The sequence below is a fragment of the Macaca thibetana genome, chromosome 4 (genome assembly GCF_024542745.1).
Source record: "Macaca thibetana thibetana isolate TM-01 chromosome 4, ASM2454274v1, whole genome shotgun sequence".
Taxonomy (NCBI): domain Eukaryota; kingdom Metazoa; phylum Chordata; class Mammalia; order Primates; family Cercopithecidae; genus Macaca; species Macaca thibetana.
The window spans coordinates 118270884-118292873 of record NC_065581.1 but is presented as its reverse complement, the minus strand read 5'-3'; the positions used below and the strand labels follow the sequence as shown (position 1 = coordinate 118292873).

Below are 21990 nucleotides of genomic sequence, written 5' to 3'. Positions count from 1 at the left end.
ATTCCCAGGCTTTGAAACCCAATGTTGTCTGGCCATTTGAGTTTTGAAATTGCTTGCAATTGGTGACTCATTTTTTCTTTCAATTTTCTCTCTTTTTGAATGGGAATGTCTATATACTGGTACTCCATGCCTGTCTGACTATTGTATTTTGAGGAGTAGATAATTTGTTTTCTAATTTCACAGGCATACTTGGAGAGGAATTTGGCCCCAGGATACATCATGTTTCACTCATACCTGCTTTACAGGATTGAGGTGATGAGACTTGGGAATATTGAGTTGAATAAATGTAAATGAGATTTTGGGCTTTGAGTTGATGCTGTTATGGGTTGAGACTTTTGGGGATGTTGGGATATAGTGACTGTATTTTGCAGGTGGGATTGATATAAATCTTTATGCACCAGAGGGCAGACTGTGGTAGGCACAATAATGACCCCCCAAAGATGTCCACATCATAATTTCCCAGACCTGTGACTATGTTATATTACAAAACAAAGGGGAACTAATATTTCAGATGGAATTAAGGTTGCTAATCAGACTAATTTAAAATAGGCATTTGCCTTAAATTATTGCTTCTCTGATGTTAAAATTATGTTAGTTGGTTTCTTTTTATTTACATTTCCCTGGTATGCTTTTGCATGTCATGTTGTTTTCAACTCTTCAGTCTGATAAGTTTTATTTTAGGTGGGTCTGTTGTATGCAACATAGTTTTGGTTCTTTGAAATCCAATTTAATATATTATTTTTATTATAATCTGTGAGTTAAGCCAATATTGCTTTTTTTTTGAATGACAGATATATTTAGTTAAATTTCTGCCATATTATTGTTTATTTCATACTTTGTAAAGCCTTCCATGAGGTGTTTTATCTCTTTGCTTCTGTAGTGTGCATGTGTGTATGTAGGTACGCACGTCTAGATCTTCTGATATTTAGGAAAATTTTTATTATTATTCTAAGAGTTGATTTTATGTTTGACTTTTAAATACATTTGATTTTCAAGTATAACATTCATACAGAAGACTACACAAAATATGCATAGCTTAGTGAGTTTTCACAAACTGAAAACACCCATGTAATCACTACCAGGATAAGGAAATTGAGTATCTCTAGCACCCACAAAGTCCCCTTATATTCTCTTCCAGTTGCTACCACAAATGCTTCTTAAACATAACCATGAGGAAGTGAAAGACTTTTTCACAGGAAACAACAAAAAATTGCTGAAAAGATTAAATAAGACACAAATAAATGGAAAGATATGCATGGATTGGGAAACTTAATATTCAATATTTGTGGATTAGAAGATTTAATGTTACTAATATGATAAAACTATCTAAACAAATCTGTAAGTTTCAATGCAATCTCTATCAAATTCTGACAACTGTTTTTGGAAAAATGGCAACATGGATTCTCAAATTCATAAGTAACTGCCCAAAACCAAAACAATATTGAAACAGAAGAAGAAAGTTTAATTACTTACATTTTAATACTTCAAAACTTACTACAAAGCCATAGTAATCAAAACAATGTAGTACCAACATAAGGATAGATATTAATATATAGTCAAGTGCAATAGAATTGAGAATCCAGAAATAAACCCAAGTTATTTTCAGTGAAGAAGCCAAGATCATTCCATGGGAAAAATAGTCTCAACAAATATTTCTGGGAAGACTGGATATCTGTATATAAAATGATAATGCTGGACCCTTCCCTCACACTATATACAAAAATTAATTCACTATAACAATGACCTAAATATAAGAGATGATACCATAACATTTTAAAAGTAAACATAGGGGTAAATCTTTATGACTTTGGAATTTAATTCTTAGCTATGACATCAAATGCATTACCAATGAAAGAAAAAATAGATTAATTGAACTTCAAAATTTAAAACTTTTATACATCAAAAAACATTATGAAGAAAGTGAAATGACAACATACATAGCGGGAGAAATATTTGCAAATTATATATCTGTTAAGGGCCTAGTGTCAAGAATATATAAATCTTACAACTTAACAAAATGCAATTAAAAATAGATGAAGGCCATGAATAGACATTTCTCAAAGAAAACATACCAGTGACCAACAATCACAGGAAAATAGTCACATCATTAATCATTACAGAAATGGTAATCAAAAATCACAATGAGATACTATTTCATATCCAGTAGGGTGGCTAGAATTCAAAAAAGGTAGATAACGATAATTAATCAATTTGTACAAAAATGAAACCCTTGTACGTTGCTGGTGGGAATATAGAATAGTGCAGCTGCTATGGAAAACAGTTTGGTAGTTCCACAAAAAGCTAAACACAGAATTACCATATGACCCAGCAATTTCATTCCTGGATATATAACCAAAAGATCTGAAAACAGATAGTCAAACAAATAAATGTATACATATGTTTATAGAAGCACTATTCATGATAGCCAAAAGATGTAAACAACCCGAAAACTCATCAGCAGACCAATGGATAAACAAATCATGGTATATGGATACGATGTAATACTCTACATCCATACAAAGGAATGAAGCAGTGGTATACACCACAAAATGGATAAATCTCTAAAACATCATGCTAAATCAAAGAAGTTGGATGCAAATGTTCACCTATTGTGTGATTACATTTGCATATGAAATATCCTGAATAGGTAAATCTATAGAGATAAAAAACTGACTTGATTGCCAGGGACTGGGGACAGGGAGAAATAGGAAGTAACTGCTTACTGGGTATGGGGTTGTATTTGGGGTAATGAAAATATTTTGGAATTAGATAGAAGTGATTATTGGAAAACATTTTGGATGCTCTGAATGATATTGAATTTTTCACTTTAAAATGGTTGATGTTATGTAAATTTCACCTTGTTTTAAAAATAATTGAATAATTTTTTAAAAAAACAATGGAGAGGAGATGCTTGATGCAGGTAAACTGTAAACATCAGCCTGAGCTGACGTCTCTACAGGACTGACTTTTGCTAGTTCTCTAATAAAGCCAACCAGGTATAAATGCAAAAAACAAAAAAATTCTTGCATTACTTAATTAAATATGATTGTAATATAGTCTCTTTTTATATCTTCCTTAATTTGATTGTATATATTTTTTGCAACAATATCATGAGTGATATTAGCATATAGTTTCAGAAATCTTTCAGTCTTTGACTGGTTTTAGTATTGTTATAATATCCTTAACTGGAAAGTTATAATATCCTCAATTGAGTAATATTCATTTTTTAAATCTCTGGTTGAGTTTATATAAGATAACAATTATCTGTTCTATGAACACTTGTTAAACCATCTGGTAAATCTAGTATTATTTTAGTGAGTACATTTTAAACTACTGATTTCATTCTTAAATATACGATTGTTCAGATCTTACATTTCTTCTTAAGTCAGGCTTACTAATTAAGCTTTTCTAAGAAAAGGGTTAGGATTAAATTTTATCAGCTTAGAGTTAAAATTTACTGGCATTAACTTTTTCATAGTATTTTAAATAATTTTTAAAAAATTCATCTTGTATCTGAAGTTACATCATATTTTAATTTTATCCTAAATATTGTTTATTTGTGCCTTCTCTCTTTTTCGTCCATGACAATAATCTCGAGGACTGAATATTTTATTAATGTTTTCTAAGAACCAAGTTTTAGGTTGGTTTATCATTTTTATCGCATCTTTCCCCCAATTTTCCTAGTTTTTCCTTTATTTTATGTTTATTCTGTGTTCTTTTCTATTTTCTTAAGTTGAAAATAAGCTCATTTATTTTCAGCTTTTCTCTTTTTTTTTTAAATACAAGCATTTCTGGGAATAAATTTCCTCCTAAGAACTCTTTAAGCTACTTCCTATGAATTTCAATATCTGATATTTTTCTTTACATTCAAATAATATGTTTTAAGTTTCACTTATGACTTCTCTTTTTACTTTTTTATTATACTTTAAGTTCTAGGGTACATGTGCACAACGTGCAGGTTTGTTACATATGTATACATGTGCCATGTTGGTGTGCTGCACCAATTAACTCGTCATTTACATTAGGTATATCTCTTAATGCTATCCCTCCCCCAGCCCCCAACCCCACGACAGGCCCCAGTGTGTGACGTTCCACTTCCTGTGTCCAAGTGTTCTCACTGTTCAATTCCCACCTGTGAGTGAAAACATGCGGTGTTTGGTTTTTTGTCCTTGCGATAGTTTGCTGAGAATGATTATTGCGGCACTATTCACAATAGCAAAGACTTGGAACCAACCCAAATGTCCATCAATCATAGACTAGATTAAGAAAATGTGGCACATATACACCATGGAATACTATGCAGCCATAAAAAAGGATGAGTTAATGTCTTTTGTAGGGACATGGATGAAGCTGGAAACCATTTATGACTTCTTTAATTTCAATTTCCTTAGAAGTTTAAAGTTTTTAGTTTCCAAGTAGTTGGAGGTAGATTTGTTGGTTTTTTTTAAAGAAGATTCTAATTTATGATGCTCAGAGATGTGGGCTGTATGTTAATTTTTAAAATATGTTGAGACTTATATTATTAACTAGATTAATTTTAAAATTTCCATGTATGCCATTGAAACACGTTCTCCTCTGTTAAGGAGATCCTATATATGTTCATTAGACGAAGCATCAAGCATGTAAATTGTGTTAAAATATTCTAAATCTCTAACAACTTTTGCCAGCTTCTTCTATTAATAACAGAGTAGTAAGTTAGACTGCAAACAGAGAGATTCACATAGAGAAGACAGGTTTCTTTTTATCAATTTACTTTCTATCTTGCTATGTTACTTATTGTACAAATTTCAAATTATTTTATCTTCAGAGACACTGACTTTCTTTATTCCTGATAAAGATTTATGCCTGAAAATAAGTTGTATCTTACATTACTATAACAACCTCTACTTTGTGTTGGATAATATTTGTTTGGTCAATCTCTTACTATCTTTTACTTTTAATTATTCAGTACATTCATATTTTAGAAAAACGTGTTACAAACAAGATATAATTATCGATGTTTTGCTTTTTAATTTAATAGAAAATCTCTGTTTTTGTTTTAACCTGGCGAATTTACATGTAATCACTGATATATGTGGAATTAGTGCCATCCGCTTATCTTACGCTTGCTATTTGTCTTACCTTTCCAATGCTCTCCCCTACTTTCCTGCCTTCTGTTGGAGAGTTTAGATATTTGATTGATCGTTTATGATTGGATTAGTTGGATATTTTAAACAGTATTTAATTTTGTTTTGGCCATTTTTCTGAGAATAGTATCATCTATCCATTTGTTTTATTTTATTTTATTTTTTTCTTTGAGACAGAGTCTCACTCTGCCACCCAGGCTGGAGTGTGCAATGGTATGATCTCGGCTCACTGAAACTTCTGCCTCCCGGGTTCAAGAGATTTTCCTGCCTCGTCTCCCAAGCAGCTGAGATCACAGGTGCCCGCCCCCACACCTGGCAAATTTTTTTTTTTTTTTTTTGGTAGTTTTTAGTAGAGACGGGGTTTCATCATGTTGGCCAGGCTGGTATCGAACTCCTGACCTCAGGTGATCCGCCCACCTCAGCCTCCCAAAGTGCTGGGATTACAGGCATGAGCCACCTCACCCGGCCTATCCATTTCTTTTAACTATTCCATATCACTATGTTTTTGGAATTTCTCAAAGCATAGTGCTAGGTTTTTTATCTAGTTTTAGAATAATTGTCTTTTAAAAGTAAAGTTTAATTCATTTGTGAATCTGATGTTAGTTTAGTGCTCTAGTGTGTGTATATATATGTATATTATTGAGAGATTATCTTAGTAGGTATATTTTCTCTTTTAAAAACTTTTAGGTTCTAGGGGACACGGGCGGGTTTGTTACATAGGTAAACTTGTATCATGGTGGTTTGTTGTACAGATTATTTCCTCACTGAGGTACTCCTATTACCAATTGTTACTTTTTTCTACTCCTCTCCCTTCTCCCATCCTTCACCCTCAATGGGGCCCCAGAGTCTGTCGTTCCCTTCTTTGTGTTCATGTGTTATCATTTAGCTCCCACTTATAAGTGAGAACATCTGGTATTTGGTTTTCTGTTCCTGCCTAAGTTTGCTAAGGATAGTGGCCTCCAGCTCCATCCATGTTCTCATAAAAGACATGACTTCATTCTGTTTTATGGCTGCATAGTATTCTATGGTGTATATGTACCACATTTTCTTTATCCAATCTGTTATAGATGGGCATTTAGATTGATTCTGTGTCTTTCCTATTGTGAATAGTGCTGCAGTGAACATTCACATGCATGTGTCTTTATGGTAGAATGATTTATATTCCTCTGGGTATATACCCAGTAATGGGATTGCTGGGTTGAATGGTAGTTCTGTTTTTAGCTCCTTTTAATTGACAAATACTAATCCTGTATCTTTATGGAGTACAATGTGATGTTGTGATACATGTATACATTCTGGAATGATTAAATCAGACTACTTGACATAGCCGTCACTACACATACTTATCACTGCTTGGTGGTGAGAACATTTAAAATCTATTTTTTTTAACAATTTAAAAATACACAATAATTATTATTAACTATAGTCACTATGCTATGATACACTGCTAGAATTTATTCTTCCTGTCGAACTGAATTTTGTACCCTTTGACTAACATCTCCCCTTTCCCCATCTACCCTGCCTCCCAGAATGATAATTCAGCATTCCATTGATTTTAAAAGTGACTTTAAATTTTGACTTCCGACGGCATTTCATTTGGATCCTAGGGATTTTCAATAATGTTAGATGAGTTTTTGTGATAATATCTAGACTTATAGTTCTTATATAGGCTGTGTAAATTCAGACATCACTCATGTGCATGGTGACTTTCCTTTATTACTTTTTCTACCACAGTCCTTGGACTGACTTCAAGCCTCCTCAGGCAACACTTCCAGTTCCATTCTATTGGATTTTGTAAGACTTCAAATATCCCAGTTTTCTGCTTGGGTCTCAGCTTCAGCTGTCTGACTTCTACAGTTCATGAAGCCATCTTTCACAGCACCAGACAGGTGTTAGAATCTGTTTCCAGTCTCCAGGGCCTTACAGGCTATTGTTGATAAGCATTCCTGGATGCATATCATTTGGCTTTGATTTCTCTCACCATTGCTAGCACCTGGGAGTTACTTTTTGTTTCTTGATTATATTTCATTTTTAATATATACTTCTGTATTCAGGAGAATATCTGCATTAACTTAGTTGACTACATTTTGAAAAGTGTAAACAATTTTTTTTTTTTTTGAAATGGAGTCTCGCTCTGTTGCCCAGGCTGGAGTGCAGTGGCACTATCTTGGCTCACTGCAACCTCTGTCTCCCAGGTTCAAGCAATTCTCCTGCCTCAGCCTCCCCAGTAGATGGGACTACAGGCGTCCGCCACCATGCCCGGCTAATTTTTTGTATTTTTTGTAGAGACGGTGTTTCACCATGTTAGCCAGGATGGTTTCAATCTCCTGACTTCGTGATCTGCTCCCCTTGGCCTCCCAAAGTGCTGGGTTTTCAGGCGTGAGCCACCACACCCGGCCAAAAAGTGTAAACAATTTTTAAAAAAATATTCTGCTTTTAATGAAAACATCAGGGGATACTTTGGGTACTTAGGGTGAATTAGCAATTCATAGAGTTATTGACCCCAAACTGATAAGGACATTTTTTTTTCTTCAAATGGCAGGATCTAGAAATTAAAGATTATAATCACTTGCACTGGGTCTGTTAGGGGGATTTGTTAATGAGTTACTACACCATTGGATTCACTTTTGAAAAGCCACAAATTGCTGTGCTTTGACCTTTTGTTCAAATAAGAAAAAGATATCAGTATTCAAAAAGAACTAAAAGAGATTCTGACAACCTGGCTGGCATCTCAGAATGCAAGGGAGCAGCGCTGGAAAACTGACTGTCTATATGTGCACTGCTGCCTGTTCTGCTGCCATGGTCTTCAGATGCTCATTTCTTAGTCTCTCTTTCCATTTCACTCTGTGTTCTTTTCTTCCTTTCTTCCTCAAATTTCTGAAAACATACAGTTACAGTCTCTGTGGTTCTGAAGAATTATTCTTGCTGCCCTCATGAGGCCCCTGAGCTGGGAGTTTCATTTTAGCCATTGCAATGACATCACAACCCAAGAAACTGCCCAGCCAGGTATGATTGCCAAGAATAACTCAATATTCTCACAACTTAGTCGTAACTCATTCATTCTCTACATTCATTTTATGAACCCCTCACTCATTATTATTCATGATACCTACCCTCCCTGACTCCATATATACTTTTGTGCCCTTTTCACATATGACTTTAAATTGACTGAGGGTCAGACGATCTACGGTCCTTACTAAAGACCCCTTTTTTTCTCTCTCTTTTTTACAGAAATGTGCATAGCTCTTGCTTCCAGTCCCCTGTCTGAAGCAGAGCCCTACTCTGAACTCCAGGGCTGCTTTAGAATGAGAGATTACTAAAAAATAGGTGGGAAGAGAAATTTTAGTAATGAGGCTGAGCCTATGGGATGAGTTCACTTTATGACCTAGTGAAGCCAAAGTCTAAAACTTCAAATTCCACTCAAACCTTGCAGAACTTCAACTTCAAAACTGGGTCCATTCTAACCGAATCCTAGTGAAGTCCTGTAGCCAACAGTTTGCAATAACACAAGATGATTTTGGGGCCATATGGAAAACTCTCAGAACAAAATGTTAAGACTTTTTTGGAAAGGACTTTGCATATCTTCATGAGGTGTTTGAACAGTGAGGTGTTTCTGAGCTCATAATGACAGAAATAGGGTCTACAGAGTAAGGTGTAAGGAAGAGAGCTGTGGCTTGCTCTAAGCCCTGATGGGCTCATTGATTTCTCTAGTTTTGCTCTCACAAGTGACTCATTAATCTAGATTATCAAAATGTTCTTATAGAAAATGTCATCTTCACTTCTTAACAAAGACTTTACAAAGCAATGAAAACACATCAAAAATTTAAAGAGTATCAAATGTACAGTAGATAGCTGAAAAACAAAAGTGTCTACACAAATACCCTGTCTTCTGATTAATGTAAACCTGCTTAGCCTAGAGTTTCATGGCAAAGGGTAATGTTCAGTCATAGTTGCTTCTTCCTGTCTTAGGACCTTTGCACAAGCTGCCCAAAGACTTCCTTCCCTCTGACCTTCACCTGGCTCGAGCCTTCATGTAGCTCACATCTCAGTATTAAGTGTTTTCTCTTCAAAGATGCTTCTCAAAGCACTTCATACTTTTCCTGGCCACCCAATCAAAAATACATTCCTCTTCATTTCTATTACACGACTATTTAAAAATTCCTCTATCTGACCTATATCATCATGTGATAATTTATTTTGAGTGTAACTTCAAAAATTCCTCTATCTGACCTATATCATCATGTGATAATTTATTTTGAGTGTAACTTTAATATCACTTTCTCCTTCCATCCACATATGGATTTACATGCCTGGTAATTTTTTATTGGATGCCAAACATTGTGAAATTTACCTTGTTGAGTACCAAATATTTTGCATTAAAAAAGTTGTTGAACTAGTTGTGGGAGGAAGTTAAATTATTTTGATCATCTTGTATTTTGCTTTTATGGTTTGTTAGGCAGGACCAGAGTGGCATGTAGTCAAAAGCCAATTTTTCTTCACTATTGAGGCAAGACCCTTCCTAATACATTAACCAATTCTCCTTGGAATATAAAGTTTTTCACTCTAGCTGTTAGAAACAGTTACTACTTCCAACAATACATGGACTCCAGCTGCTACTCCTTCAAATCATACTGGTTGATTATTTCCTCAGCCTCAGGTAATTTCATTACATAAATGGCTAATATTCACCTGAATACTTGTGGGAGATGTACTGCAGACCATTCTCTTTTGCTGTAGCATCTCTTCTCCAGCATTTGCCCTGTAAACCCTGGCCACCCTAGCTTGGTAGACTTCCAGCTCCTTTTTCTCAACTCTGCAAATCTACTGGGTTGTACCTGAATTCCCCACAACCTCAACCTTGTTGTGCCATGGTTTGAAAACATCCAAGCAGTAAGCTCAAAAAAATGTAGTGTTCACCTCATTTCTTGTTCAATAAATTAATAAACTTATTCATTTGATAAATGTCAAATGAATATGACACATGCTATATTTCTTCAGCCTTTGTGAATGTGGTTAACATTGTAAATAATAGAATTTCATGTTTGTTTACATATGTTTAAAAATATCATTTGATTATAGTTTCCATCTTTTCCTGATTATATTGTAATCTCTGGAATATTTTAAAGAATTATAATTTTATTATCAGGTACACACAATTACTTGAACTCATAACACAAATAAAATTGCTTTAGTACCTAGACTGTAATTATTTTAATTGAATGAAAATAGGTTTTTAAAAAATGTTTTTGCACATTTAAAAAATACTATTGTATTTCTGTTTTTTACTGTCAGTTTGCTAATTAAATTAGTTTAACTGGTATAATGCAAAAGTAACATTCATGCAGCCCCTGTCAAATTATAATTGGTGGAAGCAGAAATAGTGTTTTCCTGTTGTTAATATTAGAATGTATAAGGTAGAAGAAATCTTCTAATTATTCAGGTTTGAAATGTGAAATTTTATAGGCTGATTGGAAAATAGCCTCATGAAGAATTGCTGTATAAAAATATTGAGGGGGCATAGGAAATAAGAATTCTTGTATGTTAATGAGAAATACTTAAGACATACAGCTTTCTGTTAAACAGTTCACAATACATAGTTTTATTTCCAGACCCCAGCTAGAAAAAAGAACTCATAACTGAGAAGCAGATGGAGCAGCAGAAGCTGCTAGAGGCAGTGAATGTGCTTCACAGAGAGTCCAGTGCTGTCTGAGGCTGGGTCACTACCTAGCACAGCAGGATTCACTCCAGACACTTGGAGAGTGACCAGGTACCTGCAGGTCATCTCAGGGCAAGCATAGCCTAGTTTACACCCTGCCACCACCATCTAAGAAAGATCCTCTACCAGGAATCAGCTATACTGCTGGCTCGCTGTTTTAAAGTGTACTTCAGAGAAAATTCATCAAAAACGATATCCTCACACAGAATCCCAATGCAACAAAATAGCAAAAACCCTTTAAAATTTTCCGAAAATGCATTTGACAGGTCATACAAAGATGAAACACTTTGAAAGCATAAAAACAGAGAATTGCTTTAGAGATGTTTTCCAGTGACTTTTTTTTTGTGATAGCATTCTCTAACACCTTACCTGTGATAGATTTAAGATATCATACAAACCTTTAGCGATTAAGTCTTTAAAACATATCCACCAAGTAATCTCACTTGAATATTTTCCTTGTATCCTGGTTCTCCTTGATTTTATGACCTCTTAGATTGAACACCAACTCTAACTTCTGAAAGAGGAGGCACCTATAGTGAGGGTGAAGGTCTTCAACTAGTGGTTAAGGAGACTTAGAATTCCAGACCACTAAACCATGTGACTTAAAATTTCTACATATTCACAAAGTTTTCATGCTATAAAAAGCCCTTCAATGCTGGTGGGTTCAAGGGCAGGAAGTCACACTTTTCCCTCCTTCTAGAATTGACGCAAAGCATTTCCCTTTACAAACTAAGCTGTTAATATGCTTTAAAAATGCACATAAACATCACAGCAAATTCATTTCGTACACATTTTTATGATGGTGACTTTCTTGTATAGACTGTAAACAAAACAAATTTCACATATTATTAAACCTTGGGGAGAAACACACTTCAACCCTAACCTTCATGTCAAAAAGCAGTTAATTTTTTCAAGTTATAAGTCATTTCGATTTTTAAATATTTACCCTTAGACAGAATTTCTTCAAAGTCTAACTGGTCTTATTTTTGTCCTCGTTTGTGTCATGAACTATAGCTCAAATCTTCAAATTGCTGTAGATGTTGTGTCATGAACTATAGCTCAAATCTTCAAATTGCTGTAGATGTAGTTAAGATGTAAATATAAGTACATTTAAATGTAAATAATTAAACCGGTTTGAGCCTTTCTGAGCAGACCGAACATATGAAAAAATGAATGAGTCAGTCTTTTTAAAGTCAATTTGACTGGCCATCATATTCAGCCACGGTAAGCAGAGGACTCACCAGAACAATAGGCAGGTCATTTACCATGAGGGAGGAGAGCAGAATGACCTGATTGAGTCATAGGCTTACAGCACTTTGAGGACTTCCCGTGGGCTTCAGACTAACAGTGTCTAGGCTGGGATTTATGCGCCCACCCCCATCTCACGCCATACTTCTTTCTATTCTCTAACTATACGAACTCTTTCTAAATTCCTTAAATGTGCCAAGCTCTTTCTTGTATGTTAATCTGCCAGGAACCTTCTATACTAAACCGTCCCTTCTCCTCACCTGACTAAAGCTGACTCCTCCTTTGGGTCTCAGCTCAGCCATCACCTTCTTAAAGAAGCCATCTCTAATTACCTCTATCCCCCACTGCCTCACACACACAGGCTTGCATGCACATACAAAAGCATGCACACGTGCCATATCTACACACTAGATTAAGTTAAACCCCCAAGCTAGCTCTCCCCATGATACTGTTCGCCCTTTTTTTTTTTTTTTTTTTTTTTTTTTTTTTTTTTTTTTTTTTTTTTGAGACAGGGTCTTCCTCTGTTGCCCAGTGGCAAGATCATGGCTTACTGCAGTCTCAGCTTCCTGGGCTCACAGAATCCTCCCACCTCAACCTCCCAAATAGCTGGGACTACAGGTGTGGACCACCATATCCAGATTATTATTATTATTATTATCATTTTGTAGAGATGGGGTTTTTCTATGTTGCCCAGACTGTTCTCAAATTCCTGAGCTCAAGCAATCTGCCTGCCTTGGCCTCCCAAAGTCCTAAGATTACAGGCGCTTCTCTTTCTTTAGCCCCATGGAGTTTGCAATTCTTGTTTAGTGTCTGTTTTCCCCACAAGGCTGTAGCACCATGGGGGCAGAGGATAATGAGTCTTATTCTCAGTTGAATTCATAGCAGAACATCTGGCACAGTAACTGCTAGGAACACAGAGAAGGAAGAAAAGAAGAAAGGAAAAAAAGAAAGAAGGAAAGAAGGAAAGAAGGAAGGAAGGAAGGAAAGAAGGAAAGGAGGAAGGAGGGAAGGAAGGAAGGAAGAAAGGAAGGATCTGTACAAAATTGTAGAGTCTCTATCCTAGTGGATTTGGAAGCATATAAAAAAGACATTCTCTGGTGTAACTGGCTAGACTCTACTGTACCTCAAAGTCCCTTTAGTTCTGGGTCAGGTTAAGTCATCTATACCTTCAACAACCCTTGATCTGTTGAAAATGCAGCTCATGTGTGGGTCAGTGGGAAGGTTCTAGAGAGGAACTGCACTGCTTAGCTCAGCTAAGTGAAGAGCACATTTATCTCAGTTGGTCTCAGGTAGCCAAGGGTGAGATAGGGGCACCGATGTTTGCCCAGTCCCTTCTCTGTGAGAAACAAGCAGTAAAATGCTTTCTTTGGCAGAGACTGCATCTTTATATTCCACAAACTTCAGGGCACCACTCTGTGCAGAGAAGAATAAATCCATCCCCTGAACAAGACAGCCTTAATATTCTCTTTAGCTTGACTAAACTTTAGACAGGATTTTTCCTGAATACAGGCCCCTGACGTCCCTTTTCTAGGAGCATTTACTTTGGAAAACCCAAAACTGTAAATTCTTTCTCTGCCTTGTTGAGATGTAGATCGTCTAGTTTCTTGCTAATTTCAGAAACCAGGGATGTCTTACTGAACGACAAGGACCTGACAGCCATCCCTTTAAATGTAATCATCAAGAATAGTGGTAAACCCCTCCCTTCCAGTTTCAGTGGGACGGTAGGAATCTAATGTGCCAATTAGCAAACACAGATGCCTAATCACATGGGCCAACCTCATGCCAGTGGCCCTCCAGTACTTTTCCACTAGCTCACCCAGTACTTAAAAACCTTCCCATCTTTTATTTTAGCAGAGTTGGGTTCAGTATCTCTCATATTTTGTAATAGTCTTGAACAGAGTCTTTTTTGCGTGTTTGACTTTGTCTGGTGCAATTTGTCTTTGATACCCTCGTAGACCTGGCTCACATGTGTGCCTGAATTAAACTGGGGCTACATCACTCCTGGTAGATAGGAATGCTCTAGAAGGTGATCACATTTCAAAAATTCTATCTCACTGAATACAATGTCAGTGAGCTCCCATTTAGTGAGAAGGATAATTCTTTTTATAATTTGAGGTGATATTGTTTAATGATGTTATTTTGAAGTAACATTAAACAAATGAAAATATCTGGCTACTTCTATGGGAGGCAGATTTGAATGATGTCCCAGGAGGTTAAACTGTGGTTGGCATGTTTCAGAGCTATATCAGTTTTCTGCTCCATATAATGGAGCTCATGTAGTGGTCATGATTGCAATGTTGAAACCTTGTTGAGCTCTTATTTTGAAGGTCAGCCTCTGAGGTGCCTATATTTTATTTTCTTCTGGTTTGGAGAGTGGCTGATAGCCTTTTTGGCTGAACATCTTCCCTCTCAGTAAAAGTGAATAGCACAGAATCTGATGACTAGTGAACTCATTGAACTTTAATTGTCAGTATTGCTGTCATCATCTCATCACCACTTTCACAATTGTGAAAAACAAAGAAACAAACAGGATATTATGCCTTCAAAACTTTCTACTCTCTACCAAAAAAAAAAAAAAAAAAACAGTTGTTGGGTAGTAATGCTGGCTTAAAACAGACTGTAGCCTTTGCTGGATTGCTTCATTAATATATAACCCTGAGCTCTATTTGTGAGATGTTTGTCTTTCTCTCTCCCTACCCCAATCCCTGCATTTTGTAGTGATGGATGGGCAGACAGAGATGAAGTCATTGAAGGTTATGAGGTGGAAGCCAACGGGGGAATCACGATAAAGCTGCAGTCTCCGGAGGTCAGGTCATTCGATGATTATTTCCTGAAACTGAGGCTGGACACTAACACAAGGAATCCCTGGTTCCCTGAGTTCTGGCAACATCGGTTCCAGTGCCGCCTTCCAGGACACCTTCTGGAAAATCCCAACTTTAAACGAATCTGCACAGGTAACTTGTGTTCACAAAATAACAACTCAGAGGTTTGGTCATCTCTTCTAGATTTATTGCAGCTTGTTGAATGAGAATAGAAGGTGCCAGGGCTAGAGCTCCAAATACAAAATTGCCATCTGTGTTTATAAAATGCTAGAATGAGGAGGAAGTGTGTGTTACCCCAGGGATTCATGGAAATCTGGAAAGACAACTTTGGTCTCTGTTGGAGCAAGTGATAGGAGATAACAGAAGTAAAGGAAAAGCAAACTGAGGAGTCAGGTATCTAGTATTTAAGCCAGAGGGAAGAGATTTTATGACAAACATGTTTAGGAGAGCTTAGCCGTAGACATAAGTCAGCAGTACTGGTTAGATCCTCTTTTTTTCTCTGTGGCTTGTTTAGATACAGAAGTCAGGAGACGATGAGGTAATGTGACCCTAAGCCACACCATCAACAAGGGTGTTTGTGGGCACAGGAGCCAAGAAACTGCACTCTGATCTTTCAGTCAGAACAATGGTTCACAGCTGGACAGACGAGCACCATGCACTACGCACTGATGCCATGCCAAGAAACAGCAGCACGTTGTTCCAAGTCCTTTAGGGGCGTGGTGAAATCCACAGGATGTCATTCTTGCAACCCCTAGTACTCCCATAACCCAGATTCTGAAGACTGTAACTTTTATGAGTATTATTATTATTGCATAGGAACATTACTGTCCCCTTTCCTTTTTCAGTATTTTCTAGGCTGCCAAGATAAATCATCTATGTCCTTTCGTAATGCCATTCAAAGCAAGTTGTTCTTACTGGGTCGATAGCATAGAATAATGGAGCACTCATGATAATGGGTGATGGAATCTACCCATGACCTAATTTGTGTTGTAGAACAGTGGTGTGACATGTATATCCTGTATGTAGGCTGAGCAGACATTATTTATAAAGGCATAGAATCATGTCACACCCATGTATAAAACACTGTATATAGCAAAACAATGGATAGAGAAACATAATCCATCACTCTTGACCTAGAGAGGCTTGCCATCTCTTTGGGCAAATCAAAACAGTTCACATACGTGAAATAGATAAATGACAATAGAGGACAATGAGTTTTTACAGGGGATGGTAAGAATATGGCTAACTACATAAAATATTTCTATTTTCAACAGTATTCATAGTTTGATGTTAGAAAATGCTTTCAGATACCAATATATGTAAATGCATCGATGTATATGTGACTTCATAAGGTTCAGCAGAGCTCATTGGGAAATTGCCTGGTATGAATCTTTTCAAATAAGGAAGTTTCAATCTTTTAGAACTTCCTCAGTTTGGCTTCTAGGGAGGCTGAGAAAGGCAGGAGAAAGGGGAGACATTGCTAATCAGTAACCCACCTCTACTACCTAGGTATTTCTACTTTCTCTGAAATAATAGACACACCAAGAATAAGGATTCTAATGAACCAATAAATCATCCAGGACAGTCTCCTTATTTGCAAAACAGAGGTGATGAGGGTGAACAGGGGAAACAGTTTCCCAAGGCTCATAAGGTTAATGGCAGCAAAAAAAAAAAAAAAAAAAAAAAAAAAAAAGAAGAGAACCCACACCCCCCAGAACCATAGTGCCTGCTTTTAGACTTAGCATTTGGCAATATATTATCATTCATTGCTTTCTAATTGTTTCCCAAGAAATGTTTGCCATCTTCAACTGTAGTCAAAGCAACCTTACTTTCTTCATAGAACCCTATACAACACTGATCTCTGGGAACTCAGTCAATTCTTGTTAGCTAACTGATCAGTTAATTTACATTTTCATTCAGGGTAGGGAGTTTTGCTGAAGGGTCCAAGGAGAAGAGCAGTAAGGAGCCTACTGAATAAACAGGGGAGGGTGGTGAATCGGGCAAGGCAGTGGCAAGCAGGGTGAAGACAAGTGGTTTGATGCTGAAGACATGTTAAGTGAAAGTTGAGATTTTCTGACAGAATTGTCAAGAATAACTGTAATCTGAGCAATTGGAAAGATGGTGTCACCATTGACTGAGACAGAGGAAGACTTCAGGATAAAAAGATTAGGGAAAGTCCAAGAGGCTGATTTTGGATAAATTAAGTTTGAGATATCTGATGGTGGTCCAACTATAGATGTCATTTTGTCATTGTGTTTTAATAGTAAAATTCAGGATACTACTTATTATACATGCTTGGATCATTTACATAAAGATTTCTAGGAAGATATTTTGTTACCCGAGCTCTCAAAACAAGCTAAAACTCTGCAACCAGTTACACTAATATTTTGGGTTTTCAATTGTGACAGTACATAGAATGTTAAGGTTAAAGCTTAAACTGGGTTAGTACTCACAGCAAGAAATAACAATTTACAAATTTTGTTTTATTCTTATGCTGTGCTTGAATCTCAAAGCTATGTTTAAGAGCTTCTTATGTGATTACAATCTTTATGAAATATGTTTATATTTGCATTTTATTCTGGAGTCAAGTTCAGCAAATATTTCTCTCTTTTTTTAGGTCTAAGGAAGATAGGAGGTTTATTTAACTTTTCAATTTGGAATTAATTCTTGAAACTTATTTATCTTTTCTGCAGCAAAATTCTTATAATTTTATCTTTATCAGTGTTTATCTATATTATCTTTAATGTATACATTCATGTATACCTACCTTGTTGTTCAGTTTTAATCTCTGTATTTCTGTGAAATTGGCTTCAGTGTTATTGAAGAACAATAAACTTTCACTTCACGTATTATTCTTATCCATTTGAGATCCTTAAATATCAAATGAATTCCATAATCTTCTAATAAATATGCAGACACATTTATGAATATTAGTGTGAGGAAGTAGAATTAACCTTGCGTTCTATTGATAGCTACTGTTTCTGTCACTCATTTTTACCTCTTCTAATTGGGTCACTTCTAGTGGTTTGGAAAGTTTTGATATTGCCATTAGTTTCCATAGAAACCATTATTGAACTTAATCCCAGATGTCACTATTTAGATAAAGAGTTTATGGGCACTAGAATGCCAGTTTGGATGTTAAAGGTCCTGAGCCCAGACTGAGTAGTTTAGGAATCACTGTGGCTAATTTAAAAGCATTTCATGTAAAGTACACATCACTGCTTAATTAGTTGAATATATCGAGGTATTGGAGCTGTGTTAGAAAAGCACTAACTGAAACATCAAAGCGTAACTTACAAAAAATTAATCATTGTAGGACAGTGGAAAGAGGTGTAAAGCAAATCAGAGTCACTCTCTTCCAGTAAATGTCTTAGCTGCTTGAAAGATTTGTATCATGTTTGCAATGGCATAGTGCTTTTTCATTCCCAATGAGACTCATTAGAAAGATTCCATAGAAGCTGATAGGGTGTAACATTTTGAAGCACTATCACTGGGTCCAGTACCAGTTCAGTTATGTATCACCCGCATGACTTGCATGACCTCACTTAACCTCCGAACCTCAGTTTTGGTAACATGACAATATTCACCTCACACAGAACTCTGCATGAATTGAATGAAATAACACAAATGAACTACTTTACAATAAAATAATACAAGTGAAATACTTTACAAACTGAAAATACTTAGCATAAATGTAAAATGTCACTACTAGTGTCATGTCTTATTAGAAAAGAGGTCATGACATAGATCATTTCATAAAAATTATATATTTTGTAACTGTAAGTTTAACTTAACTACATCCCAGGATGTGGAAACTAGAAAGAAACAAGACAACAATCTTTAATCAATCACCCTTACACAGTTAGTGTCAATATAGATATTTTCTCTTATATATTTCCATGCAATCTTTTATAATTTTTTTCTGATGATAAAAATAATACATACTTAATTTGCTATTGCATGCACCTGGAAATATACAGAAGCATTAGAAAGCTGAAGAGAATTAAGAATTTGCTCTTATCTAAACATTATTAGTCACTGTTAAATTTTTGGTATGTTTTCATCTCTCTCTATATAGTTTTAAATTGTGTATTAATATTATTTTATATATTGCTGTATTAAAATGTTTTATACATTGATACATTTCTCTTTGTCGTTAAATTCTTTTATTCTTAATGACTGCTTAACATTTTGCATTCAGATAAGCTATAATTTAGGCATTTCATTCTTTCTATTTAGGCTGTTTTTGGTTATTGACAATTTTTTAAAATGTTGCAGTGATATAATAAAAATTTTTCATTCTAACTTTATTTTTTTACATTTCGGATAATTTTCTTAAGTTGTATTTCTATAAGTTAAATTTCTAGAAATTTAATCAAAAGATATAAACATTTCTGGCTGGGTGTGGTGGCTTATGCCTGTAATCTCAGCGCTTTGGGAGGCTAAAGTGGGCAGATGACTTGAGGTCAGGAGTTTGAGACCAGTCTGGCCAACATGGTGAAACCCCATCTCTATTAAAATACACAAATTAGCCAGGATGGTGGCAGGCACTTGTAATCCCTGTTACTTGGGAGGCTGAGGCAGGAGAATCATTTGAGCCTGGGAGGCAGAGGTTGCAGTGAGCCGAGAACGCGCCACTGCACTCCAGCCTGAGTGACAGAGCAAGACTCCATCTCAAAAAAAAAAAAAAAAAAAAGATATGAACATTTTCAAGCCTTTGAAAGGAGTTCCAAAAGGCAACTCCTACAAAAGCTGCTTGAAACTCTATGCATTCTTTTCCATTTTGTTTTGCATAATTATCATCACAGTGTGCATACAATTCTGTATCTTATTTCACTTAAGATTATATTTTACATAGTTTTGATGTTGCTGCATGGTCTTTATAACCACCATTTTAATAGCTCCGTAATATTCTAACCAGTTAAAATACTACAACTACTAGCCATTCTTATGTTGTCAGACATTTAGACGACTTTTAATTTTCCTTCTTACATAAAAAAAAAAAAAAAAAAAACACTGAATATGGTACACAGATTTTTCACAGTTGTTGTTGTTACTGCTTTTGGATTGTTCCTTTACAGTAGATTCCTAAATATAATTATTAGTAATAACTTGATAAATTTGGGGTCACTTGAAAATATATACTGCATTTTCTTACAGTATGGCAATATTTACATATTTAATATTTGCTGTGGCTAGCAGTATATTAACTGTATGAGTTCATGGGGTTTATTCAGTCCTTATCAGCCTTTTTCACAGCTCAGTAAAGTTATAGCCATTATTTTACTTTCTCTCCACATTCTTTGTACCAGTTGAGAGCAGATGGACACAATGCCTTTTCAAATTAGTCTATATTACATTTGGCTATTTTACAAGATACAATGAAAGAATTTGGCTGGTATCTGTAATTCTCACCAACAGCTCAGGACCGGTAAGATGATAGCTAGTCTAATGAAAACATTTTAAGACTTTCAAGCCAGGGGACTCTTACTCCAGTAGTTTGGAGGCTGCCATTCACAATTTTAGACTGATACTGATTTCCATAATATATTTGCCTCATTAGGTTTCAAATTTTATGAACTCCACTTAGAATTAATTTATTTTGTAAGTCCAGATAAGATCAATCCATTATAGTTTGATCCAGATTAAGATGTTCCATAAACTGAGATGGGTTCCAATTTATTTCAGCCCATTGGGTCCTTTGGTAATAACGTCTCTTTGTCTCAGGAAGTTTGACCCAAATGTCAATATGCACTCCTGAAGAATATCATTTGCTTTCAGCCCAGAAGTTGGTATTATTAGTTGGGGTTTGTGGACAACATCACGTTTCTTCACCCCTTTTTGTCTCCATGCTTTTTGAAATATGGCTTTGTAACTTGTCTCCTCAAGAGGTAGAGTTTTGTTCCCTACCTGTTGAATCTGAATTGACCTTACCATTTATTAACTCCAAGTTTGGGCCTTAAGAGACTTGACCTACTCTCATTTTCTTTCCTGGAACCTTACCTTAGCCATATGAATAAGCCTGAATTTATCTGGTAGAAGATGAGAAATAACATGGATCAGAAACAACAACCTCTCAATTGAGAATGTCCTAGATCAGCCAGTCCCTGGCCAACCCACCACCTGACAGTTGACACATGAGTGAGCCAAGCTGAGATGAATTATGTCCAACTCAGAGCAGCAAAACTTCCTAGTTGACTCCAGCTTCATGAGCTAAATAATTATTGTTTTAAACCACTAAGCCCTGGGATGGTTTGTTATGCAGGTTTTTTTTTTGTGTGTGTGTGGCAATTGATAACTGATAAAGGTATTCATAGCTTTATAATCCATGGAGCAATAGTTGGTTTAATTATATTATGGAAACATAATTCCTCAACCCAATAGTAGAATGCTCAGTCTTTTCCTGTCATATGAAGAATGGTGCAATATTTCACCCAGGATCTCGTCAAGCAAAGCCAAAAAGTTTTATAGATCCTGCAATCAAAAGAATTTTAACCCCCCTCCTCCCCGATCCAAGGCAGTTAAACTATTCTACTTGGGAAATCTGCTATGCATACAGGAAATGCTGAAAAAATGGGGTACAGTTATAACTGAGTCAAACAAATACTCTCAAAATAAAGCAGTCGTAAGTTCTCATACAGTACTCTTATAAGTTGCTTTATGGAAATAGCTTTTACAAGTCTTAAATGTGTTTATATATTTTAGTTGGAAGAATGAAAGTAAACTGACTGTGTGTCTCATCTGGACATTATAATTTCTCAGACAAATCTTATTATCACACAGATGAAGCTCTAAAAGTAACCATTCAATGGGTGCAATATTGACCTACCTATCTCTGATTGGCACTGCAAAATGTGTTAGCCACTAGCCACATGTGTCTATTTGTATTTAAATTTAAATCAGTGAAATTACATGAAATGAAACCTTCAGTTCCTCAGTTTCACTAACCGCAGTTCATATATCAATAGCCACGTGTGGTTGGTGACTACCATATTGGACAGCACAGATACAGAAAACTTCTACTATTGCAGAAAGATCTATTGAACTGTGCTGCTCTAGACTTTCCTAACTCCACAAG

The 21990-nt window shown here is 35.8% G+C and overlaps 1 protein-coding gene across 4 annotated transcripts in view; it reads left to right on the top strand.

Moving 5' to 3' along the window:
• The window catches only part of GRM1 (glutamate metabotropic receptor 1), a 421079-nt gene that overhangs the window by 268658 nt on the left and 130431 nt on the right, over nucleotides 1–21990 (top strand). For all 4 annotated transcript variants that reach the window (XM_050787344.1, XM_050787343.1, XM_050787342.1 and 1 more), the window contains one exon: nucleotides 14809–15044. In XM_050787344.1, coding sequence (XP_050643301.1) covers nucleotides 14809–15044 — 236 coding nt within the window. The remainder of the gene's footprint in view (nucleotides 1–14808; nucleotides 15045–21990) is intronic.